The sequence below is a fragment of the Pimephales promelas genome, chromosome 3, assembly GCF_988280905.1.
Source record: "Pimephales promelas chromosome 3, fPimPro1.hap1.1, whole genome shotgun sequence".
Lineage (NCBI taxonomy): Eukaryota > Metazoa > Chordata > Actinopteri > Cypriniformes > Leuciscidae > Pimephales > Pimephales promelas.
Genome location: NC_142771.1, coordinates 6800175 through 6827944, shown reverse-complemented (window position 1 = coordinate 6827944; position 27770 = coordinate 6800175). Strand labels below are relative to the sequence as shown.

Here is a 27770-nt window from a genome sequence, read left to right as displayed (position 1 = left end):
CGCAAGTAACTAATTTAAACGGAAAGTAGTCAAGTTAACAAGGTGGACAATAAATTGATTCATAATTGTTCAAATAAATTGAATAATTGGAAAAATATATAAGAGAGAATCATTAATGGTATAGGCTACCTCCAAAATAATGACATACCCATGTGTAATAATGAAAAAGGGCAACAGACCTGGGGACAATATTTTGATGAAGTTCAAAATAGTATAAAAAGTTTTTAAATAATTTTTTTAATCAATTTCAACATACTTAGAGGTCAAATTGCGTTATTTATGACAAAAAAACGGTTTAAATTTGATATTGCTACATTTTTAAGCAGTAAGATCATGATCTTAACAGGGAACGGCACTTAATCTCAGGAATGACCCAGATGTCTACTCCGAAATATAATTTAAGGCTTACCTGCAAACAAAGTCTTCTGTCTAAATGAAATGTTATTTGTGAAGTTGAACAAATGGCCTACTGTGTGATGTGTAAAATGTGTAGGCTGTTCTTACACATGCGCGTTGAATGTAACGGCTCAGATCGGCCTGGGCTTCGGCCGCTCAGTCCTTGACTATAGGAAATGTGGAGTCCAGGGAGGAGTCGGTTCCCACACCCAGAAGAAGGGCTTTCGGCTGGTCTAACACAAACACTGCAGCCCTCAGGAAGGAAAGGGTTCCCAGACACCCCACAGACTGACCCAACGCCAGCCGAGGAGCGATCGGCGATCTGAGGCGAGTGACTCGCTCACTAAACGCAGGTTTGCGTAGGCCTAACGTTACACGCACACTGTACACAGCGAGAATAAATATGCTCGTTTACAGTTCCGTGGAGTTTTGTCAAGTCAAGTATAGCTGAAAAGTAATATTCAAAAACACAGATCAAGCTTACCTGTCTCCCATTGTGTTTTATGGTTTTATCCGATGAAATGCTGTAGTGTTTTGATTCGCGACTCGCGAGTCGTTTAGACCGTTTGCTAATCGATTGGGTTGATTCATTGAAATGAATGACCTAACGATTCTTTTGTGATTCACGAAACGTTTCATTCCAACCGCTTTGTGAACCGAACCGAACGATTCATTAAAATGAATAGGCTGGTTACTTTTCGCGAAAAGAGTAGTTCGCCACTGTGTGAACAAAACCGATCCATTAAAATTAATTTACTAGAATTATCTCGTTACGATTCGCGAAAGGAGTCGTTTGGGCCACTTTGCGAAGCGAGTTGACATATCACTGAAAATAATCGAGTAAAATAACCAAATTTCAAAATAATCATTCTTTCAGTCGATTTTTTTCTCCAGCAGGAAAATCGAAAAAAAAGAGCAAGAGCTCTTTATTCTTTCGCAAATCACAAAATAATCAATGATGCCGCTTTGCTATCCAATTTGATTCATATTGAAAAGAATCAACTAGAATAAAAGATTATTTTACGATTTGCGAAACTGTCTTTCAGACGGCATAGCAAACCCATTTTACACATTTAATAAAACCAAATGATTAATCAGAAATCACTATTAGTTTAATCCACCTGTGTAATATTTTTTGGTTTTTAGTAATGAAATTGTCTATCTGAATAGAGTTGTTTTCTCTGCAAAATGTAGGTTTCAACAAAAACATTTATTCTTGTAGAAATATGTTTGGTGAATTGTCCCTGTATGTGTACAGTATGACGTTATTTCTGATATAAAGACAAAACTGAAAGATTTGGATAGCCTATGAGCTTACCTCATAAAACTCATAAAAACTATTGCATTGGTGTTGTAAAAACACTCCATCAAACATACCCTGTTCATTCATAAACACACACTCATGTACTGGCAGGGGCGTGAAGTTCAGTCTCCATATGTGTGTTTGAGCGTCTCTCTCTCTCTCTCTCTGTCATAATCAAATTAGTTTTGCTGTCCATGTCTAATGGACCCGTCTCCGCAGTTCAGGATAAATAGGCGCAGTCTCAGAGCAGTTCACACACACACACACACACACACACGTAACATCTTCTCTCTTACAGCCATGCCTCACAGCGCAGGAAACACACACACATTTCAACGTGAGAGTTCACGCAGCATAAAGTTCATTTGGAAATCTCTGCCAGTTCACATGTGTCTTTAAATTGAACAGAACTTTACAAGTAAATTAGTGTACGTTTGTTTTAATTCTTCCACCATGTAGGCTATCTTCCAAATGTTAGTTTTTTTGGGTCTTTATTGGTGTGAAATCGGATTAAACTATAGAATTACTGCCTGGCAAAAACTTGATATGATTATTCTTGGTTTATCGTTCCAAGTACAGAATCACTGCTTCCAAAGACATTGAGAAACTTGGTTGATGTTCCCCAAGCATTAAACTCGTGCAATGAATAGCACAATTTCAATTTTTGACCCCCTTTGCAGCGAGCCTTTCTGAGCACAGCCGATGATTATTGTTTTTTGCATGGGAAATATCATCTTATACATATTTTATGCAGATTAATAACTGTAAACTAGAATGAAAATTATTTTGGGGAATCACATTGCGATCTGATTTGACTGATTAATTGAAAAGAATTGAATAAAATGAATGATTCTTTTGGGATTCACAAAGCAACAATTCATACCGCTTTGCGATCCGGTTTAACTGATTCATTTAAAGGAACTAAGTAGAATGAACAAATCTTTTAGTATTCACAAAGCTCATTCAAACTGCTTTGCAAACTGATTTCAATGATTCATTGAAAAGAACTGACTAAACTGAATGATTCTTTTGGGATTCACAATGCAACAATTCATACCGCTTTGCAATCCGCTTTAACTGATTCATTGAAAGGAGTAGAATGAACAAATCTTTTAGTATTCACAAAACAATCATTCAAACTGCTTTGCAAACTGATTTAAATGATTCATTGAAAAGAATTGACTAAAATGAATGATTCTTTTGGGATTCACAAGGCAACAATTCGTACCGCTTTGCAATCCGGTTTAACTGATTCATTGAAAGGAGTAGAATGAACAAATCTTTTAGTATTCACAAAACAATCATTCAAACTGCTTTGCAAACTGATTTAAATGATTCATTGAAAAGAATTGACTAAACTGAATGATTCTTTTGGGATTCACAAAGCAACAATTCATACCGCTTTACTGATTCATTGAAAATAATTGACTAAAAATTAATGATTCTTTTGAGATTCACCTAGTAACAATTCAAACCGCTTTGCAAAACCTTATATATATATATTTAATGTCAGTCAAACATGACGTTGTAGTTCTGACGTTATCAAACATGATCCTGGAAGGTAAAATGTTTGGCCTTGATCTCTCTCTCTCTCTCTCACATTTAATTCCTGCTTATTCATTAAATAAAAGTCTGACTGTCTGGAGAACAGCTTGCGCTTTTAAAAGTCCTGCACAGATGTTGTGGTGCCGCTGTATCTCGAGTTACTCGCTTATCAGCTTCACAATGTCAACAGAATGAATGAATGATGGCAGCAGGATGTTCCTCAAGCTGAGAGAGATCAGGGCTTCTCCAATTAATGCCATTTTCTTTTTTTAATCACTCTCTATTAATTTTTTTTTTAACTGATTAAACCTTTATCTCTAAGTATTAAAGTTCAGCATGTGTGTCATCCAGCTGTGGTTGTATAAATCCTCTAATCAAATAACATTTAATAACTCTCTCTGTGCGGTTAGCCAAACCAATGTCTGCCCAAAAATCTGAATGTTCATTTCATAAATGGCAATGCAGTTTTCATTGCAGCGACATGAGTAATATAAGAGCATAATTCATATGTCAGATTTCATGTGTTCTTCGAGCATGGGGCCTGTTTTCAGTCCTGAGCACTCCTGCCCTCTGCTGTTTAAAGGAGACACTGCACTGAATGTTAATGTACACATCTGCAGTCACGGTGAGAGACACGCTTTAGTGAATTATTCATTTCTTGCATAAACATTTTTTTATGCGTGCATTCTAATAGAAAGTTGATCTGTAGATTCATGTTTCTTTCTTGGTTTCTGTCAGATTTGGTTTGGTAAAAGGGCTTGATTTGCTAATTTGCATCATTTATGCTCCGAAGTTACAAAACGCGGAAGTGAGTTAGCATTTTAGCACTACGGTTCCCTCGCTCTAAAGCCTAATATGCTGCGCCCCAATTCGCATACTATCCGTCCTAAATAGTATTCGAAAATAGAATTAGTACGTCCCAAATCGTAGTATGTTGAAATGAGTGTTTCAAAGATACCCGGATGGTCTACTTTTTCCGGTCAGAATCCGAAGTGTAGATCGATGCACACTCTAACGGCTGATATTGCCCACAAACCATTGCGCGTTGGACGAGGATTCGGTTAGAACTACAAACACGAGTAAAAAGTTTAAAAAAAAACTACAGACTCGATACGGAGGACGGTTGTGTAGAGAGGTTTAGATAAAGAGCTTTGAGTGATTAATTATCAGTATCAAACCTGACGAAAATGAATTTATTCAATGTTGTCCACATTATATTGCATTTGCAGCAGCATTGTGAACTTTTGTAAAGAGACGTTTAGCCATTACGTTTTAAATGCATCATTATATTCAAATTGCAAACACGAGGAAAAAACCCACAACTGGCAGATGAACCTGCTCTCCGAAATTGTAGGAAATAAAATTGGATAGAATGGAGGATTTTAACTGTGACGAGATGATTGACAGGGCAGTTTACGGTGACAGGATGCACGCAGCACGCGACAGAGCTGTCCGTTAAAGATGACGTGATAGTATGTCCCAAAGCTTGCCTACTCTTTTGCTACACACTCAAAAGTATGTACTTTTTCCTCACAAAAAGAGTACATACTTTTAGGGCGTAGTATAAGTAAGCGAACTGGGACGCAGCATATGGGATTTTTGAATGGGTTTTTGCTAAATCGCCTGAAATAAGGTCTGTGGTGAACAAAGCCTCTAAATATTTTCACGTTTTGATCTCTGACATAGAACACACAGTTATAACTTGCTTGTGGTTTTTTAAACTTTATTGTGTGTGATTGTGTTTTTTAAAATCTTTATATAGCCTAGGCTTCAAAATGTATACATTTTGGATTAACTTGTAAAGATTATTTCGCTAGACAAAACGTGTAAGGGTCACAACTCTTTGTTAAACACAGATCTTATTTTTTGCGATTTTCCAAAAGTCTATGAGGAAAATCCATTGCTTTTCGTTAGAGGGAACTGCGCCGCTAGCTTCCGAGTTGTCCTACAAAGTGACGTCATCACTTCGGCACTCCCCTGAGGTAATAACCAATGACTGACAGAATACTGAACTTCGAAATAAATTTTAAAATAGGCCTATTATATGTTAGCCTTTTTATATATAGGTAGACTATCATTGTAACTTTTTTTTTTATAAATACAAATAAATCATTCTTCCAAAACGTATTTTTGTCCTACATTGATTTAAACTGTTGATATTTTAGACCTGACGGGCTGGTTTTCGCGGGTAATTGCATACAGGGATAGAGAGAAGTTGCTCCGCCTGGTGTGGAAGTGGCAAAGGTAAGTTGTGTGTGTGTGTGTGTGTGTGTGTGTGTGTGTGTGTGTGTGTGTGTGTGTGTGTGTGTGTGTGCTCTTGAGAATCACCCGTTCAAACAAACGCCGAACAAAAGAGAGTCTGCGGGAAAAGAGGAGTCAGAGCTCATAATATATATATATATATATATATATATATATATATATAAACTGGCTTGGCTTCAGAGATGGAGAACTAAAGGGTTTTAAATGTTGTAAAAGCGACTCACTGATGGTGTTCTTTAGTTTCTCATTTCAATAAGTTTGTAGATTCAATGTTTCCAGTGTTTAACAATTTTACGTTCTGGGAACGTTAGTTTTTGGTTCCCAGAACGTTCCCCTATTGTTTACCCAGGAAAGGTTTCTTAACGGTAATTGAACATTTAAGATTAGGGGAACGTTCCTTTTAGGTTATAAAAATAGAACCTAAAATAACGTTCTTAGAACATTCTTATTTGGTTCCTAAAAAAATAACCAAATGGGACCATATGGGGAATGTTCTGTGTTTGCTGCGTTTGTGTGTTCATTTATTTATTTTGTGTGTGTTTTGGATCATTTGAGTTCAGGCTCAGTTTTCCCATGTCAATCTTATTCATTTTTTATATATATATTTTTCATTTAAGATAACATTGCCTTGATTCTTGTCTGTGTGTTGTGTGTCTCAGTCTCACATAATGTGATAGATTATAGTGAACGCTGCTAAAACAGATGGTTCAATCCCTCCTCACAATCAAGATTAGGATTATACAGGCACCCTGTGCCACACACACTTACACACACATAATCAGTGTGTCTTAAAGAAATGAAACACAAAGAACAATAGAGACAAATACAATAACTTCATTCTAGATGTTTTGCTGGAGTCACCACCAGTCAGGGATAGAAGAACACAACAGTGAAATGCATTCATGAATCTGTGCACACACTTTTGTATGGATTTTGCAGTGATTTTTGGCTTTTTCTGCATTTTAGTTTTTAAAATGATATGTGTTAACTACAAAAACACAAATTTGTGAACACTGTGACATCATGTGAATATAACGTATTGCAAAATGACATCGCCAACTACTGGCCTGGCAGTAATAATAGTGTTTTTCGTTTTGACGTGTGAACTGGGATGGTTTTGACAATGTTAGCATCTGTACACGAAAAACGCAAAAGAAAATGATTATTTCCAGTACATAATGAGCCCTTAGTGCACATATGATGACAGTTCTCTTCAAGTTCACCCAGAGGAAGCTGTTCAACATTAACTAATTCATTAACAAGAACATGTTTGACTAACATTTTTGACTATTTTTGCATTGAAGATTTTGCTTTAATATTTTGTGCATTTTTACCTAATCTAATACTAAGTGTGAGTTACGCGACCAGTCATAACTTTGAGGTCCGTAAGTTATTTGAAAGAAATGAACACTTTTACTAAGCAAGGGTGAAAAATGATTGTAAAGACATTTATTATGTTGCAAAAACAGTTTTCAACTCTGATATTAATCAGAAATGTTTTTTGATCATCAGATCATCATATTAAACTGATTTCTGAAGGATCATGTGACTCTGAAGACTGGAGTAATGATGCTGAAAATTCAATAGTTGTCAAATAGTAATAATATTGCACAGTATTATTGTTTTCACTGCATTTCTGATCAAATAAATTAGCAGAAGAGACTTCTTTCAACAACACTGAAGCATGATACTGACTCGTACACAGTGTTTTATTGCCCTTGGAAACTCATCTGCAAATGCTTTGGCAGCACAACTGTGTTTGTGACTCCAACAAAATGCATTAAAAGCGAGTGATTGACAGACAGAGGCTGTAAGCCATAAATGCTCCGGCGATACAGATGTACGATTATTAGTCATGCCAATAAAGCACATTAGACTGAAACTGAGAGACAGACCGTGTGTGTGTGTGTGTGTGTGAGTGTGTGAGAGAGTGAATGATAGTCTACGCTATCTCACGACCAATTCGTACGAATTCGTATGAGTGATTCAAAAGTGGCTAAGTAATTCGTACTAATTCATATGACCTCACTCGTACGAATTTGTACGATTTGTCTAAACACACGTGACGGTTATGTTTAGGGGCGGGGTTAGGGGTAGGTCATTCGTACGAATTCATACGAATTGGCTAATTCGTAAAAAGTATGTACGATTTAGCAAAATCGTACTGATTCGTACGAGTGAGGTCATACGAATTGTTTCGAATTAGCCACCTCGTAAAATACGTACGAATTCCCCTGAGATCGGGTTGTGAGTGTGTGTGTGTTTGAGTGAGATTGTGTGTGTGTGTGAGTGAGATAGTGTGAGAGAGAGTGTGTTTGTGAGTGACAGAGTTTGTGTGTGTGTGTGTGTGTGAGATAGTGTGTGTGTGAGAAAGAGAGTGAGTGAGAGTGTGTGTTTGTGTTTAGGGTTAGAGGATTGAATGTACAGTTTTTACAGTGTAAAATCATTGTCTATGGAAAGTCCCCATAAAACATGAAACCTCAACATGTGTGTGTGTGTGTGTGAGCGAGAGAGATAGACAGGCAGAATGAGAGAGGGATTTGTGTGAACTAATCCCTCTCAGGTCTCTATGTCCAGAGACCGCGCTCAGGGTCCGACTCAGTCCTTCAGGTCCTCAGTCCTCCGCCACCATGAGCTTCATCGCGGACGACGTGGAGATCGACCCGGTCACCCTCAACCTCATCATACTGATCGCCAGCTATGTCATCCTCCTCCTCGTCTTCCTCATCTCCTGCATCCTCTACGACTGCCAGGGCAAAGACCCCACCAAGGAGTACGCGCCCGACCCCGTGCCCAACGCCAACGCCGCGCCCATCCGGCTGGTGGTCATGCAGAGCTCGCCCGCCAACGCCCGGTGGGACCAGAACAAGATGGTGACCACCTACGAACCGCCGGCCACCGAGAAAAAGAGTACTTTGGTCTGAGACGGGCTGATAACAGCTCCGTTTACAACAGAACATTATCTTTTTTTTATCTACTGTACATAAATATGCAAGGACTGCATCTCTCGTGTGGTGTTTTGTGTGAAGCGTCTTTTTTAAAACAATTCAGAACTTCCGTGCCGGGATTGAATCATGTCCAGATTGGATTATCTAAAGAAACGGTGAGTATAAAAACAAAACACAAATGGCACTTTAATGGCTTAGTTGTTTCTTGGAATTTAAATGGAGAACAAATTGTGATTTGTTGTGGGTCTCTGGGAAAAAGGTTTAAATATAATGTAATTTACAATAATGGGTCCCAAACCTGTCAGTGATCATTTCCCAAAATAACGTTTTAATAATTTAATTTGAATCATCTATATAGAATCTTTTGTGGAATGGAAAGATTCTATGGATGTTAAAGGTTCTAAATGGAACCATTGATTCCGTTAAAGCTTCTTTATAGAACCATTGATTCTGTTAAAGGTTCTAAATGGAACCATTGATTCCGTTAAAGCTTATTTATGGAACCATTGATTCTGTTAAAGGTTCTTAATGGAACCATTGATTCCGTTAAAGGTTCTTAATGGAACCATTGATTCCGTTAAAGGTTCTAAATGGAACCATTGATTCCATTAAAGAACCTTTATTTTTCATGTCATGACTCAAACTCCTCAGATTTGCAATTAAGTCTCAGTGCAAACTCAAGCGATTCTACCAAGATTGAATGATTTGAACATTCAATTTTTACAGGGTACAAAAAAAAATTGTGAACTTGACGTTAAAAAAAGCGGCAGCTGTGGTTGCCAGAACTTTACTGTAAAAAATATCGTAGCAACATTATTGGGCTGAAATTAAATTTACTATAAAAAATCCTAGACTTTATTTTATTAACTGATAATGCTAATAATAGATCTTTTTACATTGTAATTATGCAGGCAGTTAAAAAAAATAGCTTTTCCACAAGCTGCAAAATTAAAATACAGATTGCACACAAATACCAAACACCATCACACTGTAAAAAAAAATATTTTCATGATTTGTAATCGCAGCATCTTTTCTTTTGTCAAATCAACTTAAATAATTTTATGTAGTTCAGATAACATAATATTTTGAGTTTCTGATGCTTAAATCAATCTCCTTCATTAAGTTAACTCAATTTTTCCAGTTCAATGAACTTAAAATTTTAAGGCAACCAGGTTACTTCATTTTTTAAGTTAAACCGACAATATTTTTTATATTAAGTATATTAATATATATATTAAGTCTGAACATTTAACAGTATAATACTGTAAAATTGTTTAAACTGTCCTGGTAGATCTATTGCAGTTGTTTTTACTTAATATTAACCAATTATTACGATTTTTTTCCCGCAACTTTTACTGTAAAGATACTACAGTAAAAATAGGTTAACAGTAAGCTCTCTTATTATATCCAGGGGACAAATAGATCTAATCTTATGTCATGTCACAGTAAAGTACTGTTAAATGTACCAAACAAACCATCTTGTAATTTACATGCGAAAAGCCTCTTTCATTACCAGAATTCCCTGTGTGATACTTCACATGTATTAGTTTCTTATCGTTTTTTTTTTTTTTTAATAGTTAGGATGTTACACCTTTAATTAATGTTTCAACTACTGACAAATGGCACTCAGTTCTTTCTCCTGGACAGAATTAAAATGGGGAAGTGATTTGTCTAAAACAATCTAAAAATAATGGTTCCAAAAGGGGTTTTTCGATGCAATAAAACAAACATTTTTGGTTCCCCAAAGAACCTTTCTTAAAAGATGTTTTTGAAGAACATTTTAACAATCTAAAGAACCTTTTATGGAACTGAAAGATTCTATGGATGCTAAAAGTTCTTAATGGAACCATCAATGCCAATAATCGTGAGTGGAAGAAAGCGCTGTTCACCGATATTGAGAATCGAACCTTCAACCTTTAGGTCTGACTCTCTAACCATTAGGCCACATACAGTATATATTACAGGTTTAAATTGTAAAATTTTACATTTTTACTGTATATTTACAAGATTATACTGGCAACCACATGTTTTACAGTGTATTGACTGTTTTTGTAACATGCAGAGCTGATTCTTAAATGTGACATAACTGGCAACGTCATTAATTATCCGGAGCTGTAGACGAGGAACTCCTGAGGAACACAGTCTTTTTCTGGACCCTGTTTGATCCATGAATCCGTCAAATGGAGGTCAGGAGCTTCCGGAAAGTTTCCGCGGTGATGAATGGTTTTAAAAACGACACCTCTATAATGAGTTGACATGTTACACGCAAATAATCTCTTTGGCTTGTGATTATATTACCCATAAACTGGAGTTGTTTAGAGGATTAACTGTGACTTTGCATAAAACAATGTTTTTGTTTGTGTTTGTGAGGGTTTGAGTCGCATGCATAGAGCCTCTTTGAGCCCATTAGCCGCTGAGCTCTAAGTCATGCTATTTCTTACTTAGGTTATTTTTACACTTCAGTTTCTCAGAGAGAACAGCATATTTGTGTGCAAACTATTAAAGCTCCTGCACTGAATTTGTTCAGTTTGCACATTTGTATTGTAGCCTACACTCATTACTTTCTTCCAATGAATAATGCATAATACAAATGACAGCTCACTGCGGTGGTGTTTAGATATGATAATTTGACACAATATTTGGTTTATCGTTGTCGGACCATCGTTTCAAAGGTTGAGTGACTCGTAGCACAGAGTAAATATTTAACGTGAAGATAAGAACAGTGCTGTGTGTCACAGCAAAATTTGACTGAAGAGCAGCTTATCTATTTAAAAGTAGACACGTATACTTTTGGTTTCAGTTCCATCATTAAAACTGCATGCATGCAGTCAATAATTTAATACCTTAAAACTCATCGTCACCAAAATTACACAAAAAAGTTACAGCCTTGCCTCATTTGGTATGCGCCGTTCTATGAATATGCAAATGAGCATCGCGATTTCAAACCGTGTGTTTGAGTTTTAAGGAGGAAATACTCAGCAATGCTTACGACTTATTTGCACGTGGTTTGTCTTAAAGCATATTTAAAACACAACACAGACATATAAACAACATTAAAAACTGGATTTTCACCACAGAGGGACTTTAATGCAAAAGAAAAACATATGGCATCTTGACAGGGATAAATGCATCTGGGATAGACAGATAGGATTCTGGGAGCTCAGCGATGTGTTCGGTCTTTGTACTGGGATATTATTTCAGCTTTCTCCTCTTAGGCGGACCATTTTGTTATGTCACTGTGTGGTTCATACTCTTACAGTCAATGAAAGAGTAATGAGAGGTTTTTTCCTAAAGGCAACACGCTCAGCACAAGAGCTATGGGTGTAATTTCGGAGAGTCCCTCCGGACCTTTAGGAGACAAGGTGAAGAATGTTTTTCGTTTAGTGACCTGGATCTATTCATCATTTTATATAAATATATATATATACTATAAAAAATATTGTTGCTTTAACTTAAATTAAGTAACCTGGTTGCCTTAAAATTTTAAGTTCATTGAAATGGAAAAATTGAGTTAATACAATGAACAATGATGGAGATTGATTTAATCATCAGAAACTCAAAATATTATGCTATCTGAACCACATTATTTGAGTAGGTTACAAATCATGAACATTTTTTACAGTATATATATATATATATATATGTGAAGAGTTCAGATGCAAAAGCCTCTAAGTGCCATTTGAAATTTTCTTCTAGAATGATCATTTTTATCAAGCTTGTATATTTAAGTTCAGTGATTTCACTTAAATGGCAATGATAATTACCTATTAATTGTTATTTAAGTGAAATTATATACAAGTTTGATAAAAATCATCATTAAAGAAGAAAATTTCAAATGGCATTTAGAGGCTTTTGCATCTGAACTCTTCATATACACTCTTAGAAAAAAAAAGGTTCTATCAGCGCTACGTATTTGGAACCCATAAAAGGTTCTATACACTCTTAAAAAAGGGTTCCTCTGGGTTCTATATAGAACTCTGGGGTTCCATACTTGGCCAATAGAACCTTTTACCAAAAAAATTGTTCTATATAGAACCATTTTGGAGTTCCATATATGAAGAGGGGGATGGAACCATTTCTGGTTCTAAATAGAACCATTTCCAGTAGAACCACTAAGAGTGTAGGTTTTATGTAGCTATAGGCTACAGTAAATATGGTGATCATACAATTATCATGTCACGGTGGCTGTAATGAGCGGACAACGATAAAGAATCAAACAAATACTTTTTTGTAGCTATCCACAAGGAATATCAGAAGATTAATGTGGAAAACACAACTACTAAACACCGACGAGATCGGACGGGCTATAAGCGACTATTTACTCGACACCGTTTTCAACTAAAAACGTAAAACTTTGTATGCGTTTTGGCCGTTCGTTAACACAACAACGGCGTTTTCGGTGCTTGAAAACGCAAACTTTTGAAAACGGTTTCACGTGTTCAGTTTATATAGTTTCATCGCCCTCTAGTGGCCTGGCAGCAGAATACAGCGTTTATAGTCGTTTTCGCGAATCCGTGTAAATGGTGTCGTCTGTATGCGGAAAAAGAAAAACGTCTTCATTTTAAGTATAGCGTTGTCTTTTAAACATAGCCTAAATTAGTTAATTAATTAAAAAAATGGTGAGCAGAATGAAACCGGGACAGACATGGAAATGAGGTCAACTTATTATGGCAAAAAAACACAATCCTTCATCAAAGTACCACAAAAACATGATATAAGTATGCTTTTTAATTATATTCCGGGGCCAATGATGTTAATCCAGGAATACGTCCTACTTGGTTAAACCATATTGTGTGCAACCGTGTATACCGCAACGAGGTCTTCCATGCCGTTGCGCTTTGGATCTAGATGACCTTAAATCCTTATGGACCAAAGTCAGATCAAGCCAAGCCACCAAAAGATCTGTTTGGCATTACAGGTCACTAGTGAAAGCTGAGGTGTGATAAATCTAGTTGACCTTAATTTCGATTGGCAGGAATAGGCGGTTTCTGGCAGTTGAACACTTGATAAAGATTGATAAAGCAGCTCCTTATCAACCTCACTCAGCTATCTAATATCCACTATAAAATAGGATAAAAGTAAATTACATCATTCAGAAACGTGTTTTCGGGTGTGTTCCAAATCCAATCAGTGTTCCGATGCAGAGTTCCGAGCGAATATTTGAAATCGATGTTCTATTGCTGATGTATTCATTTAAATGTGGTCTAGAATGTTGCAGATCCAAAGAGTTGTCTGTTGAGCAGTGCATCCACTGTGAGGCATACATTAATGTACCAGGTAGGATCAGAAGATTCGATTGTAGAGAAATACGTCATGAAAGATTATGAGGAGGAAGGGAAGGATCAGCCTTCCTGTTGGTGTCTTAGTGTAAATCCCCTGGTTAATTTAGCCGTCTCTACTTCCTCTACCAGCTGAACTGGGCTGTTTCTATAGCATCTAAGAGCCGGTGCAACGGGTTCAGATTATTGACATTTCCATGAACGCCTGTGGTTATAAAGGCCTCCGCCGCTGTTTCTTTGAATGTAGAAGAAGTTCATCTGAAGAAAAAGGGATTTATCTTGAGAGATTAAAGTTCATCAAAAAATGAAAATGCTTCTAGAAATTACTCGCCCTGTTGTTCCAACCCCGTAAGACTTTCGTTCATCTTCAGATCACAAATTAAGATATTTTTAATGAAATCTAAGAGATTGAAACTTGCCGGCCCAGAAAAGTTATTAAAGACATCTTTAAAATAGTCTAATCAAGCGACAAGAATATGTTTTGTGCGCAAAAAACAAACAAAAATACAAAAATAATGACTTTACATCTACGAATTTTCTTCTGTGTGGGCCTCGAGTGAGTTCACGTATAGTGTAACGGCGCAGCGCTTCTTGAACGTAGGCTCACTATTGGCCAGAATCACACACATGACCAGCGTCAGACAATAGTTAACCTACGTTCTGAAAAGCGCTGCGCTGTTACACTACGTGAACTCACACAGAGGCCCACACAGAAGAAAATAAATAGTTGAATATCGTCGTTATTTTTTGTTTTTTGTGCACAAAAAGTATCTTTACTATTTTCTATTTTATTTAGTATTTACTTGAGGTGGTGCAAAGTTTAAACTTCTTACACCGCAAATAAAAATTAAATGTCATTCAGTTGCTGTTCAAAGTGCACGTCAAATTAATATCAAATTGTCATCTAATACCGTAACTGTTCCACTTCTTTTTTTAAAATACATGCAGCTTTTTGTCTCGCTATCATCCCATTAAGAGCTCTGTGCATAATCTGATGACTGAGTCTGAGACGGTGAGACCTGCAGTCAGACAAATCCTGTCTGTATCACTATCAAAAACACAGTCAAAATATGTGCTCCGATTTTCTAATTTTAAACTCTAATTTATTCCTGTGATCTAAGCTGAATATTCAGCATCAGTCTTCAGTGTCGCATGATCAAATATTTTTGATTAAATAAATAAATGCAGCCTTTGTGAGCATGAAGTATAGCCTATGTTTAGATGTTTTTCCTTCACTCTCAGAAAAAAAGGTACAAAAGCTGTCACTGGGGTTGTACCTTTTCAAAAGGTAAACTTTTGTCCATTTTAGGTGATAATATGTACATTTTATGTGCTAATAAGTACATTTTAAGTGCTAATATGTACATTTTATGTGTTAATATGTACATTTTAATTGTTAATATGTACATTTTAGGTGCTAAAATGTATATTTAGCAACTAATGTACATTTTAGGTGTTAATATGGACATTTTAGGTAATATGTACATTTCAGGTGCTAAGGTACCAATATGCAGCCTTTGGGTACAAAAGTGTACCTTTTGAAAAGGTACAGCCCCAGTGACAGCTTTTGTACCTTTTTTTTTTTTTTTGAGAGTGTTGAAAACACGAATAGCATGACTCGGACTTCTTCTTAATTCAGTTAACAGCCTTACATAAATGTTCAGTGGCATCTAATGCGCTTGCTGCTGGTTTATGTAATTTCGAATCCCTGAGCCACGGCTACTCTTCACCCAAACACAGTGTTTCACATTAATATTGTGCAAGTTCGCCTCCAGCTTAGTTGCAAAAATGTGTGCAAGGGTGCATTTTATGCATGCGTGTTCATGAACAAAAAATATATATATTTGATTCACCCCTAAGGGGAAATTCAGTTACAAAACAGGAGCACAAGTGCACTTACACACTCTTGAAAATAAAGGTAACCAAAGGGGGTTTTATTAGAGATAGAATAGAAGAACTATTTTTGGTTCCCCAAATAATAATTCACCTTTTAATCATAAATCACTTTTGTGCATTGAAAAGTTTTCATGAATGTTAAAAGTTCTTCAATACAGTATTTAATGCAAACACACAATGCAGTCGAACTGAGAGACAAACACGGCATTTCGATCCTGTATTTATAATGAAACACCAGAGACCAGAGGCTTACGCTTTTAAAAAGGAAGTTGCACAACCGTGGGTTTACATGGAAGTGGGCCTTTTGCCTACTAAAATGATAATTTGATAACACTTAGTGATTACATGCATGGCATTTAGGCTGTACTCATTATTTTAAAGTCCCCCTGAAAATCCAGATTTTATTGTTGTTTATATGTCTATGTGGTGTTTTTAAGACAAACCATGTGTAAATTCATAAGTCGACTGCATTGCTATGAGTAAAACTGCAGTGAACCAAAGAAAGACAGTCTCAAACACACAGGGTGAAATCGCTGGTGTTTTGACGTTACAAACTACCTTGTAACCAATCAGATCCACGTGTGAACCAGTGGATTTCTGAGCTAAATGAGTGGAGGCGGGGCTCATTTGCATATGCATAGAAACGCGTATACTAAATGAGGCAAGAGTGTCGAGTTACATTCAAGATATTTTAAGGCATGACTTTTTTTAAGGAAAAACACGTTTAAGTATGTCATTTTGGTGATCAAAATGAGTTTTAATGGATAGAATTATGACTGAGAAGGGGGCAAAATAGAGTTTTATTGCAGTACAAAAAGTGATAATACATTTGTCACAGCAAAATAAGGATTTTTTTTTTGCAGTTTTTGACATTCACCACATTATGTTTAAATTACACTTACACTTAACAGCTGTCGTTTTAAATTACAATTGAATAACAAAAGAGAATCGTCGTCATGTTTCTATTCAATGTCACTTTGTTTTGAACACAGGTCGTGGTTCAAACAGGTACGGCAACTCTCGCTCGCCGCCACACGCCCCGCCCTCCTTTGTTGCGTCAAACAAAGCGATATCATTCTCGCCGATGATTGGTCGAACTCAACAACCGTCTCACTCCAACCGCGCTCCCATTGGCTGAAGTCCCCGTCAATCACCTCTCTCAGGGGAAAAAAATGGTCAAAAATGTACAACTCGGTCTCCGGCTCCTGGTAGTTACAGAAAGAGGGATAAAGGCTGAGAAAGAGAGAGAGGGATCCGGCACAAGATGGAATAATGTGACAAACGGTCTCTTGTGGATGATTTAGGGTGTGTTTGAGCCGTTATGGTGGCACGGACGCGTTTTGTTTCGGCCAGGGATTGATTTTTTTTGTTTTATGAATGAGTATTTTGCCGCGGGCCTCGGACATCTGATTCATTTTCATAACCCGATTCATCAGTTCCGTTTTTGATTTGTGTATTCGCGAGATGAAGAGGGTGAATAGTCTCCAGAGGTGAGTATGGAGGCTAGCCAGACAGCTAACGGCTCCTATTACTATTACAACGCATTGTCTGATCTCTCTGTTATGGTTGTCTGTTTGTTTATTGCTCATTAATTGTGTCTGATCTGATTGTTCATTGCATCTTCATGCATTTGTGCTGTATTGAGATCTGCACACAGACTCATCCTGATCCATGATATGTTCTTTCATTGACTCTATACCATGCATTTAGCATATCCAGAGATCAGACCTCATTTATTTAATGGAGAGATCAGCTCATCTTGTGGTCTGATCATGATTTATTTTAGTGCATTGACTTTCTGTTTCGAGATCAGATCATGCATGCTTTACAGACCAGCTGTTTTTGTTGACTATAGTGTCTAATCAGAGATCAGACCAAGTCAAGTCACTCTTATGTTCTGATTTCCTTATTAAATAGATGTGTTATTATCTTGTAGGTGCATCATGTTTAGGGATCAGATTGATCCTGCCAGGAAAGATGTGGTTCAGAGATCAGATTTTGCACAGATATCAGTGCATGTCTATTTATTGACTCCTAGACTCACTTGTGCCGGTGGGTTTATCTCAGTTCATGGTCTCGGTCTGATATCTCCTCTCCAAACATCAGCAGTGTGAGGATTCATCCGCATGGGTGTAGTAGGGATGGAGGGGAATGCAGTATGGATCTGTGTGTGTGTGAGTGTAATGAGCACGCACCACTGCATCAGACGCCACCATGTTTGACATCATTGCTGCATCCGTTGTGTTCAGCATTTAAACACACACATCTGTATAAGTCACTGCAGGCTATGAGTTTGCTGAAGGATCTGGCAGGAAGATTCACAGGCTGGTGTCTGTGCTTGAAAAGAGTTTTCATTTCCTCTTTACAAGAATTTAAGTTTCATTTGATTTTAATTATGTTGAAATCACACCTTATTTTGAAAGCATTTATGTTTGACATTATCTTAAACTTTTTTTGGACAAATGGACCTTGGACCTTATTCACTCACTACAAAAAAATATCCCCTTTCTTCCCTTTGTGTCAATACGGGAAAAAACGTTTTAGTATCATCAATATAGTATTATTGATTTTTTTTCACCCCGAATTATTATTTTTATATTTTCCAATTTCAAGTAAAAATCTTTTTTTGTCTGTTTGTATTTGTTTTGCTTTTTAAATGATATATTTTTTTATTTTCAGTTTTTTTGTAATTTTAGTACTTTGACTTTGGTTTTAGTTTAAGATAATAACCCTGGTCCAAACGTATATCAGACGGAAGCACTTTGTGCATCTTTATTGCCATCATATGCGAAAAAACGTCATACTCCAGTGCTATTTTAGTATCATTAATATAGTATTATTGATTTTTTTTCACCCCGAATTATTATTTTTATATTTTCAAATTTCAAGTATAAATCTTTTTTTTGTCTGTTTCTATTTGTTTTGCTTTTTAAATGATATAATTTTTTATTTTCAGGGTTTTTTTGTGTAATTTTAGTACTTTGACTTTGGTTTTAGTTTAAGATAATAACCCTGGTCCAAACGGATATCAGACGGAAGCACTTTGTTTATGCATCTTTATTGCCATCAAATGCGAAAAAACGTCATACTCCAGTGCTATTTTAGTATCATGAATATAGTATTATTGATTTTTTTTTTCACCCCGAATTATTATTTTTATATTTTCAAATTTCAAGTATAAATGTTTTTTTTGTCTGTTTCTATTTGTTTTGCTTTTTAAATGATATGATTTTTTATTTTCAGGGTTTTTTTGTGTAATTTTAGTACTTTGACTTTGGTTTTAGTTTAAGATAATAACCCTGGTCCAAACGGATATCAGACGGAAGCACTTTGTTTATGCATCTTTATTGCCATCAAATGCGAAAAAACGTCATACTCCAGTGCTATTTTAGTATCATATAGTATTATTGATTTTTTTTTTCACCCCGAATTATTATTTTTATATTTTCAAATTTCAAGTATAAATCTTTTTTTTTTGTCTGTTTCTATTTGTTTTGCTTTTTAAATGATATAATTTTTTATTTTCAGGGTTTTTTTGTGTAATTTTAGTACTTTGACTTTGGTTTTAGTTTAAAGTGCATATTGCAGGTTAGAGGACCCAACGAGTCAATGCATAGAAAAACAATGTAGGAACTAGATTTTCTTTAAAATATACGTATAAACACGCCACAGAAGCTTCTGCAGTCGTTTTTGTGAGAAAATTTTACTTCCGCGTCTGAAAATGGGCGTGGCGGGCGTGACGCAATGAGCGGGAGAGCGGTCGATTCACACAACAGGAAAACAATGAATCGCATGACATTTCGGACGCTGAGGAAATACTCGTATGACGGATCAAGCCATAAAGTTATGAGCCTGCTATGCTAAAGAGATCAGGGACAGGCCAGGATAATGTCAGACAGAATGGTCAGAGAAAAATTGAGCTGTGAGTGATGTGAGGAGAACCAGTGGAGAACAGGACAGGTGCCTTTTAGGTGAGAGACGTGCTTAATAGGCTATACACATTCGCTAACGATATACACTGACTGTGCTCACAATATTGTACAGATTATTATGATCCTATAACAGGCCAGCAGACATTAGTATGTTTAGGGTAGATTTATATACTATTAAATGTATAAAAACTTTACTTGAGTATATTTCTTTAGCCTACTAAAAGCATAGGCTATACTCGGGTAAATTTTTAATACATCTTTTTTCACCTTGGTTATAACATAAACAGAACATTAAAGGTTTGAGTATTTAAACAACCAATTTTGTTTTTCAATTACAAGTTTTATTTAGGGCATGACATGACTATTACCTATATAACACTATTTGATGCCATTGGTAGTAGGCCTATACGACGATCAATATTCTTGCTTCGGCATAACATGATGTTGAACTCCATCATATTGCCGAGATGCTAATCATTTGATCTGAAGTGAACGCTACACACGACCGTGTTTTCCGAGCCGAGAGGAGAAATCCCGTCTCTTCACCTGCTCAAACCGCACCAGGAACGAAAGATAGGCTATATAGCACCGTCACTTTTATTGTAATGGAAACTTGTGGACTCGATCTTGAAGTCCTGACAGGCTGGAGTTTTTGCAATCTCCACAAACACAATATTTACCATGACGATGATAAATTAAAATGCAAAAACTAACGAAAGCACTGTAAGAGCCATTATGTTCATTTAATGTCTGTTGTATTTCCACTGGTGAACACTGGGTGGAGTATGGGTTTTATTTGGTATAAAGGTAACCAACGAGTAAGAGAAGCCAGGTGTAATGGGAAGCAAACAATTTTTGACCGTGTCAAGATCAAGAGAGGACATGATAACTGGTGATGGCAAGCTGTTTGAGCATCTGAGCTGAAACCAAAATAAACTGTGTAAATGAAGTACTGGACTGAAGTGAGTTTGTTTAGGAGCCACGCGTCAGATATCCCTACAAACACCTCTGAGTGACAAGATGGTCAATTGTCGCTACATTTTGTCAAAAATTGCTTCTTTGTGGATTATCACGCATCACTTTTGGAACTTTTGAGCTTTCTATGGATTCCGATGAGGTTTGGATTAATTGGACCGGACGTGATTTAAGGACCAGTTGCGACGAAGTGAGCTAATGGATTCAAGGTATGTTTAGCGCTACATATGAAGTGTGCACACTTTTAATAGCGTAAATCCAATGCATTGGTTGCTGACAAGTTACTGACAAAGGAAATGAACTTGGCACACTGTGAAAATGAGTGTGAATAACGGTGTTGAAGAGGTTATGGCGGCTGGTAAACAAACAGAGACAAGTGTACCGGTTGAAAGGATTGAGGTTGAGTCCGTGAAAGAAAAACGGCGTATCAAACTTACTCCAAAGGCATTATTAGAAAAATTGGAAGCATTGCAGAAAACAAGAACAACTAAAGTCAAAAAAGCAAACAACTTGATGGTTATTATAAAAGATTTTATGCTTAACCGAGAGTATGAAAAGGAAGTGCAATGTTCTTTTGGGAAATTCATAAGATTGTGTGATGAAGCAAGAGAAGTGCACAATTCTGTGATGGTTCTTTTGCCCAATGACGAACAGGAAAAGCAACAAACATGGTTCAATGGAAAGATGTTAATTTTCAGTGGGTTCAAAGATGATGTTCAAAAATGGTTGAATACTGAAAGTCAAGTTTCACGTTCCGGTGTCGATGGTGATGCTTTTCAAGAGGACATTCAACCAAATGATAGTGTTTCAAACATTTCCTCACGTGGGTCAAGTAAACCATCAAGTGGAAAAGGTTCTAGCAGTGTGCGTACTGGGAGATCTTCTGCTTCTTCAGCACGAATTATAGCAGAAGCAGAAAAGGCTGCATTAATTGCACGTGCAACTGCTTTAAAGGAAAAACATGCTTTGGAGGTACAACAGGAACAACTGAGGCGAAGACAAGAGCAAATGGATATTGATGCAGAAATCGCTGCTGCTACTGCTAAAATTGCGGTTTTAAACAACTCTGATAATCAGCATCCTAAAACCCTTTCTGATGGTATGAATGCATATTATGATACAGGAACTACAAGGAGCGGCAAAGAAGTTACTCTTAACCCTCATGTTGAGGAATATAAGCCAAGGAATGTGATTCAGCAAACTCACAGTGCACTGCAATCTGATCTTCATTCTGTTTCACAAATGCAAACTTCAAGTGTAATACAGAACAGTAATGGAACATCAACGTCAAACATCTACAGTATAATGCAAAAGCAAAATGAGATTACTGCTCTTCTTGTACAACAGCATCAAGCCAGCACACTGCCTCAAAGAGATATTAATGTGTTTGATGGTAATCCTTTGCAATATAGAACTTTCATCAGAGCTTTTGAACATGGAATAGAGGACAAAACCAGTAATTATCGAGATCGTTTGTACTTTCTGGAACAATATACGCAAGGTCAACCTAAGGAACTTGTGCGCAGTTGCCAGCACATGGATCCACAAAGAGGATATGTGCAAGCTAAAGCATTGCTAAAGGAACATTTTGGTAATGAGTTCAAAATAGCCACTGCATATATAGAGAAAGTACTTGGATGGCCTTCTGTAAAATCAGAGGATGTAAGTTCATTGCATAGTTATGCTCTTTTTTTGCGTGGATGCTGTAATGCTATGGAAGAAATTGAGTATATGAAGGAGCTGGAGATGCCAAGCAATTTAAAAATAGTCATCATGAAGCTGCCTTATAAATTAAGGGAAAATTGGAGAACTGTTGCTTGTGAACTAATGGAAAGGCACAATCGAAGAGCGCAGTTCAGGGACATTGTTACATTTGTTGAACGTCAAGTCAAAATGTCATCTGATCCATTTTTTGGTGATATTCAGAGTACTCAAACTGTGCAGCAGAAACCTCAACCTAGGAATACAATTAGAAACAGCTTTGCAACAACGGTTGTTACCAACAACAAATCAAGTCAGTGCTGTGTGTCTGATTTCAGATCAAATTCCCAAGTTATATGTTTGTACTGCAAACGTGATCACTTATTGGAGCAGTGTACACAAATGCAAAGCAAGATGCACAATGAAAAGCTGAACTTTCTAAAGGAGAAAGGTATTTGCTTTGGCTGTCTTTGTGTTGGACACATGAGCAGAGACTGTGATAAGCGCTTGACTTGCACAATATGTGCCCAAAGGCATCCCAGCATTCTGCATATTCAACAAAAGGAGAGAGAGTGCACTCAAGGACAGGACCTTCCACCACTAGGAAATGCCTTTGTCCAAAGTGCCCTTCAAGCATATGGTCAAACAGGGGCCGGTGATGGAGAATGTGCATTATCAATTGTACCAGTTAAAGTTAAGTCCTGTAAAGGACAAAAGGTAATTCAAACATATGCATTCCTTGATCCTGGAAGTTCTGCTACCTTTTGTTCAGAACATTTAATGCATCGTCTGAAATTAAAAGGAAGGAAGACTAATATTCTTTTGAAAACAATGGGCGATCAAAGATCTGTTAGTAGTTCCATTTTGACTGGTTTGGAAGTGTCTAGCCTTTATGATGACATATTTTACAGTCTTCCGGAAGTCTTCACTCAGGAGAAAATGCCTGTGTCCAAAGAGAACATTGTCACTGAAGGGGATTTACATAGATGGCCATACCTGAAAGGTGTTAAGATTCCCCAAATTCCTGCTGATGTGGATTTGCTAATTGGAGCAAATGCTTCCAAGGTAATGGAGCCCTGGGAGGTTAAAAACAGTGATGGAGAAGGACCTTATGCAGTTAGAACTCTACTTGGATGGGTTGTCAATGGACCTCTCCAAGGAAGAAAGGACAATGGGAGCACAAGTGAAAGGACGAATATTACTGTTAATAGGATTTCTGTTGACAAGCTGGAGGAGATGCTCAATAAACAGTATAACCATGACTTTAACGAGATTGCTTCTGAAACCAAAGAAATGTCAAGAGAAGATCATGCATTTATGGAAAAGGTAAATGGGTCAATTAAGCTTCAGGATGGACACTACAAATTGAATCTTCCATTCAAAAAGGAAAATCCCATGTTGCCAAATAACCTTTGTGTGGCTAAACAGAGACTCGTGGGATTAAAGAGGAAATTGGACAGAAATAAGACGTTTCATCAAGAATATAGTACTTTCTTGGATGAGGTCATCAGTCAAGGTTATGCTGAAAGAGTACCATTGCATCAGTTAAAACAGGATAAAGGAAAGGTTTGGTATATCCCTCACCATGGGGTCTATCACCCTAAGAAAGGAACGTTAAGAGTGGTATTTGACTGTGGAGCTGCTTTCAAAGGTACATCGCTTAATGATCAATTGCTGCAGGGCCCTTGTCTGACAAATTCACTTTTGGGAGTTCTTGTGAGGTTTCGACAAGAGCCTATTGCATTTATGGCTGATGTGAAAGCGATGTTTCATCAGGTCAAAGTTGCCACAGAGGATACAAATTTTCTTCGTTTCTTGTGGTGGCCAGATGGTGACTTGAAGCGAGAACCTGTGGAATACAGAATGAACGTCCATTTGTTTGGAGCTGTGTCATCCCCAAGTTGTGCTTGTTTTGCACTACGTAGGACCGCAGAAGATAATAAGTTCAATTTTCCAGAAAAGGTCATTGACACAATTCATGCCAACTTCTACATGGACGACTGTCTGAAAAGTGTAGCTTCAGAGGAAGAGGCCATATTGATGATCAAAGATCTCACAGCTGTGTGTTTAACTGGAGGTTTCCAATTGACCAAATGGGTCAGTAATAGCCGTTCTGTGCTACAAACTGTACCTGAAGAACACCGAGCACATGGCATAAAAATGATGGATTTGGACCAGGATCAACTACCAGTGGAGAGAGCTCTTGGTTTGTTGTGGTGTGTTCAATCAGATACTTTCAAGTTTAAAATGAACATCAAAGACAATCCTTGCACCAGACGTGGTGTTTTGTCGATTGTGTGCTCTGTGTATGATCCTTTAGGATTCTTGGCACCATTCACACTTACAGCAAAATTGCTTCTGCAAGAATTATGTAGAACAAGATGTGGATGGGATGATCCGCTACCCTCAAATCTTCAAAAACAATGGTCTTTATGGTTAAAAGAGCTTGAGAGGATTGCAGATTTTGAGGTGAATAGATGTTTAAAGCCCACAGGATTGGACCAACTTACCAACATTCAGTTGCATCATTTCTCTGACGCAAGTACACTTGGATTCGGTACTGTAACATATCTTAGAATGGAGACAAACAAGGATGTCCATGTTCATTTCCTGCTTGGCAAATCAAGAGTAGCGCCATTGAAGCATGTGACAATTCCACGTCTTGAACTGACAGCCGCTGTACTTGCTGCTCGAGTGGATAAGATGTTGAGGGCAGAGTTACAGTTTCCATTGGTGGAATCAGTATTTTGGACAGATAGTACATCCGTGCTAAAATACATAAAGAATGAGGACAAACGTTTTCTGACCTTTGTGGCCAACAGGATCTCTTTTATAAGAGAAGTTACAAGACCGTCACAGTGGAGATATATATCTACATCTCAAAATCCTGCCGACTGTTGTTCAAGAGGTATGAAAGCAGACCAGCTGTTATCAAGTGAAGAATGGATCAGTGGACCACACTTTCTATGGAAACCGCAGGAAGAGTGGCAAGTGCAAATAGTTGATTCTACTCTTAAGGTCAATGATCCTGAGGTAAAGAGGAACATGATTGTGAACACCATTGGTGTAAATGAAGTGTCGAGTGCAACAAACGCCACTCATAGACTGATTGTACACTTCTCAGACTGGCTAAAGCTGAAAGTTGCTGTTGCCTGGTTTTTGAAGCTAAAGAAAGTTCTTAGGCAACGGAGTCAAAGGCGAAAAGAAATCAAAACCTCTTTAGATTCCTTGGGTGTATTGCCATCTTCCAAGAAATTAGAGAATGAGCTTCAAACGCTAACATTCTCAACGACTACAAGGAATTTAACTTTGGAGGACCTAATTGAAGCAGAATCCGCTATTGTTGCATTTAGTCAACAGCAACAGTTTGGAAAGGAAATTGCTGCCTTATCAGCTTCATCTGAGTTAAGAGTAAAACGAGACAGCAAGTTGTACAAGTTGGATCCTGTCTTTCAAGATGGGTTAATAAGAGTTGGAGGACGACTGAGGAATGCTGCTATGCCTGAGGAAAGGAAGCATCCTATTATTCTTTATAAAGATCAGCACTGTGCCACACTTATTTTGCGGCATATTCATCAACAATTGGGTCACAGCGGAAGAAATCATATGCTTTCCAAGCTGAGAAAGAAATATTGGATCATTAAAGGTAATGCAGCTGCTAGAAAAATCATATCTAATTGTGGCCATTGTAGACGTCATGGAGTTAAAGCTGGTGAGCAGAAGATGGCTGACTTGCCAAAAGAGAGACTCATTCCCGACCTTCCTCCATTTACGAACGTAGGAGTGGATTATTTTGGTCCTGTAGAGGTCAAAAGAGGACGCTCCATGGTGAAACGTTATGGGGTCATCTTTACTTGCATGGCAAGTAGAGCAATTCATCTGGAAGTTGCTTATTCCTTGGACACTGACGCATGCATTAATTCTCTACGCAGATTTATTTGCAGACGAGGACAAGTTGTTCAAATAAGATCAGATAATGGTACCAACTTCATTGGAGCAGAAAGAGAGTTAAGAGAATCACTTAATTCATGGAATAAGAGCCAGATTCAAAAGGCAATGCTTCAGGAAGGTGTTCAGTGGAGTTTCAATCCTCCAGGGGGCTCACATTATGGAGGAGTGTGGGAGCGTATGATCAAAATGGTCAAGAAAATTTTGAGTTCTATCTTACATCAACAAACTCTGGATGATGAGGGATTTCATACTGTGTTATGTGAAATTGAGGCCATTTTAAACGATCGTCCAATAACAAAGCTGTCAGATGATCCTAATGACCTAGAGCCACTTACTCCAAATCACCTTCTTCAAATGAAAGGCAAACCAGTTCTACCACCTGGACTCTTTGACCAATCAGAGTTATACAGCAGGAGGAGATGGAAACAGGTCCAATACATGTGCGACTTATTCTGGAGAAGATGGACAAATGAATATTTGCCTTTGCTTCAAGAGCGACAGAAATGGAACAAGGAAAGGAGGAGCTTTGCTCCTGGTGATATTGTAGTCATTGTGGACTCTACAGCCCCACGTGGATCCTGGTTGATGGGACGAGTCTTGGAAGTTTTTCCTGATAAAAATGGACTTGTACGTTCTGTGCGAGTACAAACTAAAACCAGTGTACTTGAGAGACCTGTGACCAAGCTTTGTCTATTGTACAGCCTGGAAAAGTAAGGACTGATTGCAAGGACTTTACGCTATAACAAACAGAAGATTGTTCAAGTACCATGTCATATAGAGTCGCTTTGGACTTTAATGGCTCTTTGCATAATTATTGTATTGAATTGTAATGTCTATCTGTCATGTACAATTAGGGGCCGGAGTGTAAGAGCCATTATGTTCATTTAATGTCTGTTGTATTTCCACTGGTGAACACTGGGTGGAGTATGGGTTTTATTTGGTATAAAGGTAACCAACGAGTAAGAGAAGCCAGGTGTAATGGGAAGCAAACAATTTTTGACCGTGTCAAGATCAAGAGAGGACATGATAACTGGTGATGGCAAGCTGTTTGAGCATCTGAGCTGAAACCAAAATAAACTGTGTAAATGAAGTACTGGACTGAAGTGAGTTTGTTTAGGAGCCACGCGTCAGATATCCCTACAAACACCTCTGAGTGACAAGTGACTGAGTGACTGACTGACGAGCGCTCTCACTGAACACCAGCCTACTCTCACTGAGCCGAGGCTGCGGCTCCCTGCTATGACGTCAAATGACGCGACGTTGAAAAAAAAGCCGTTTTTACTAGCAGTCCAAGAAACGCTCACTTTATCTTCTAAATTAGTGTCCTTATGTTGTTTTAAAACATTTTAAATCCTGCATTAACTTTTCATATGGTATTTTCATACAAGGTTATCTATAAATTTCGATTTTTTTTTTACCTGCAATATGCTCTTTAAGATAATAACCCTGGTCCAAACGGATATCAGACGGAAGCACTTTGTTTATGCATCTTTATTGCCATCATATGCAAATTACTTAGCATTATTATTTTTTTTTTTGTTAAAGTATAACAAAAAATTTTAAATATATAATTTATTTGGTT

General features: G+C 37.4%; 2 protein-coding genes across 7 annotated transcripts in view; both read left to right on the top strand.

The window, feature by feature from the left end:
• Positions 1-527: 527 nt before the first annotated feature.
• LOC120483205 (small integral membrane protein 36-like) lies at positions 528-8509 on the top strand. The gene is made up of 3 exons (XM_089128110.1): positions 528-749; positions 5410-5488; positions 8070-8509. The coding sequence occupies exon 3, from the start codon at positions 8137-8139 to the stop codon at positions 8428-8430; it is 294 nt and encodes a 97-aa protein (XP_088984236.1). The 5' UTR covers positions 528-749; positions 5410-5488; positions 8070-8136; the 3' UTR covers positions 8431-8509.
• mmd (monocyte to macrophage differentiation-associated) overlaps positions 8481-27770 on the top strand; it is a 29904-nt gene continuing 10614 nt past the window's right edge. The window contains exon 1 of one of the 6 annotated variants that reach the window (XM_039678118.2): positions 8481-8609. In XM_039678118.2, coding sequence (XP_039534052.2) covers positions 8496-8609 — 114 coding nt within the window. In that variant the 5' untranslated portion in view covers positions 8481-8495. Of the gene's footprint in view, positions 8610-16783; positions 17120-17746; positions 17804-27770 lie in introns of those variants that run through there. The other 5 variants (XM_089128108.1, XM_039678125.2, XM_089128109.1 and 2 more) reach the window with 5 other exon arrangements.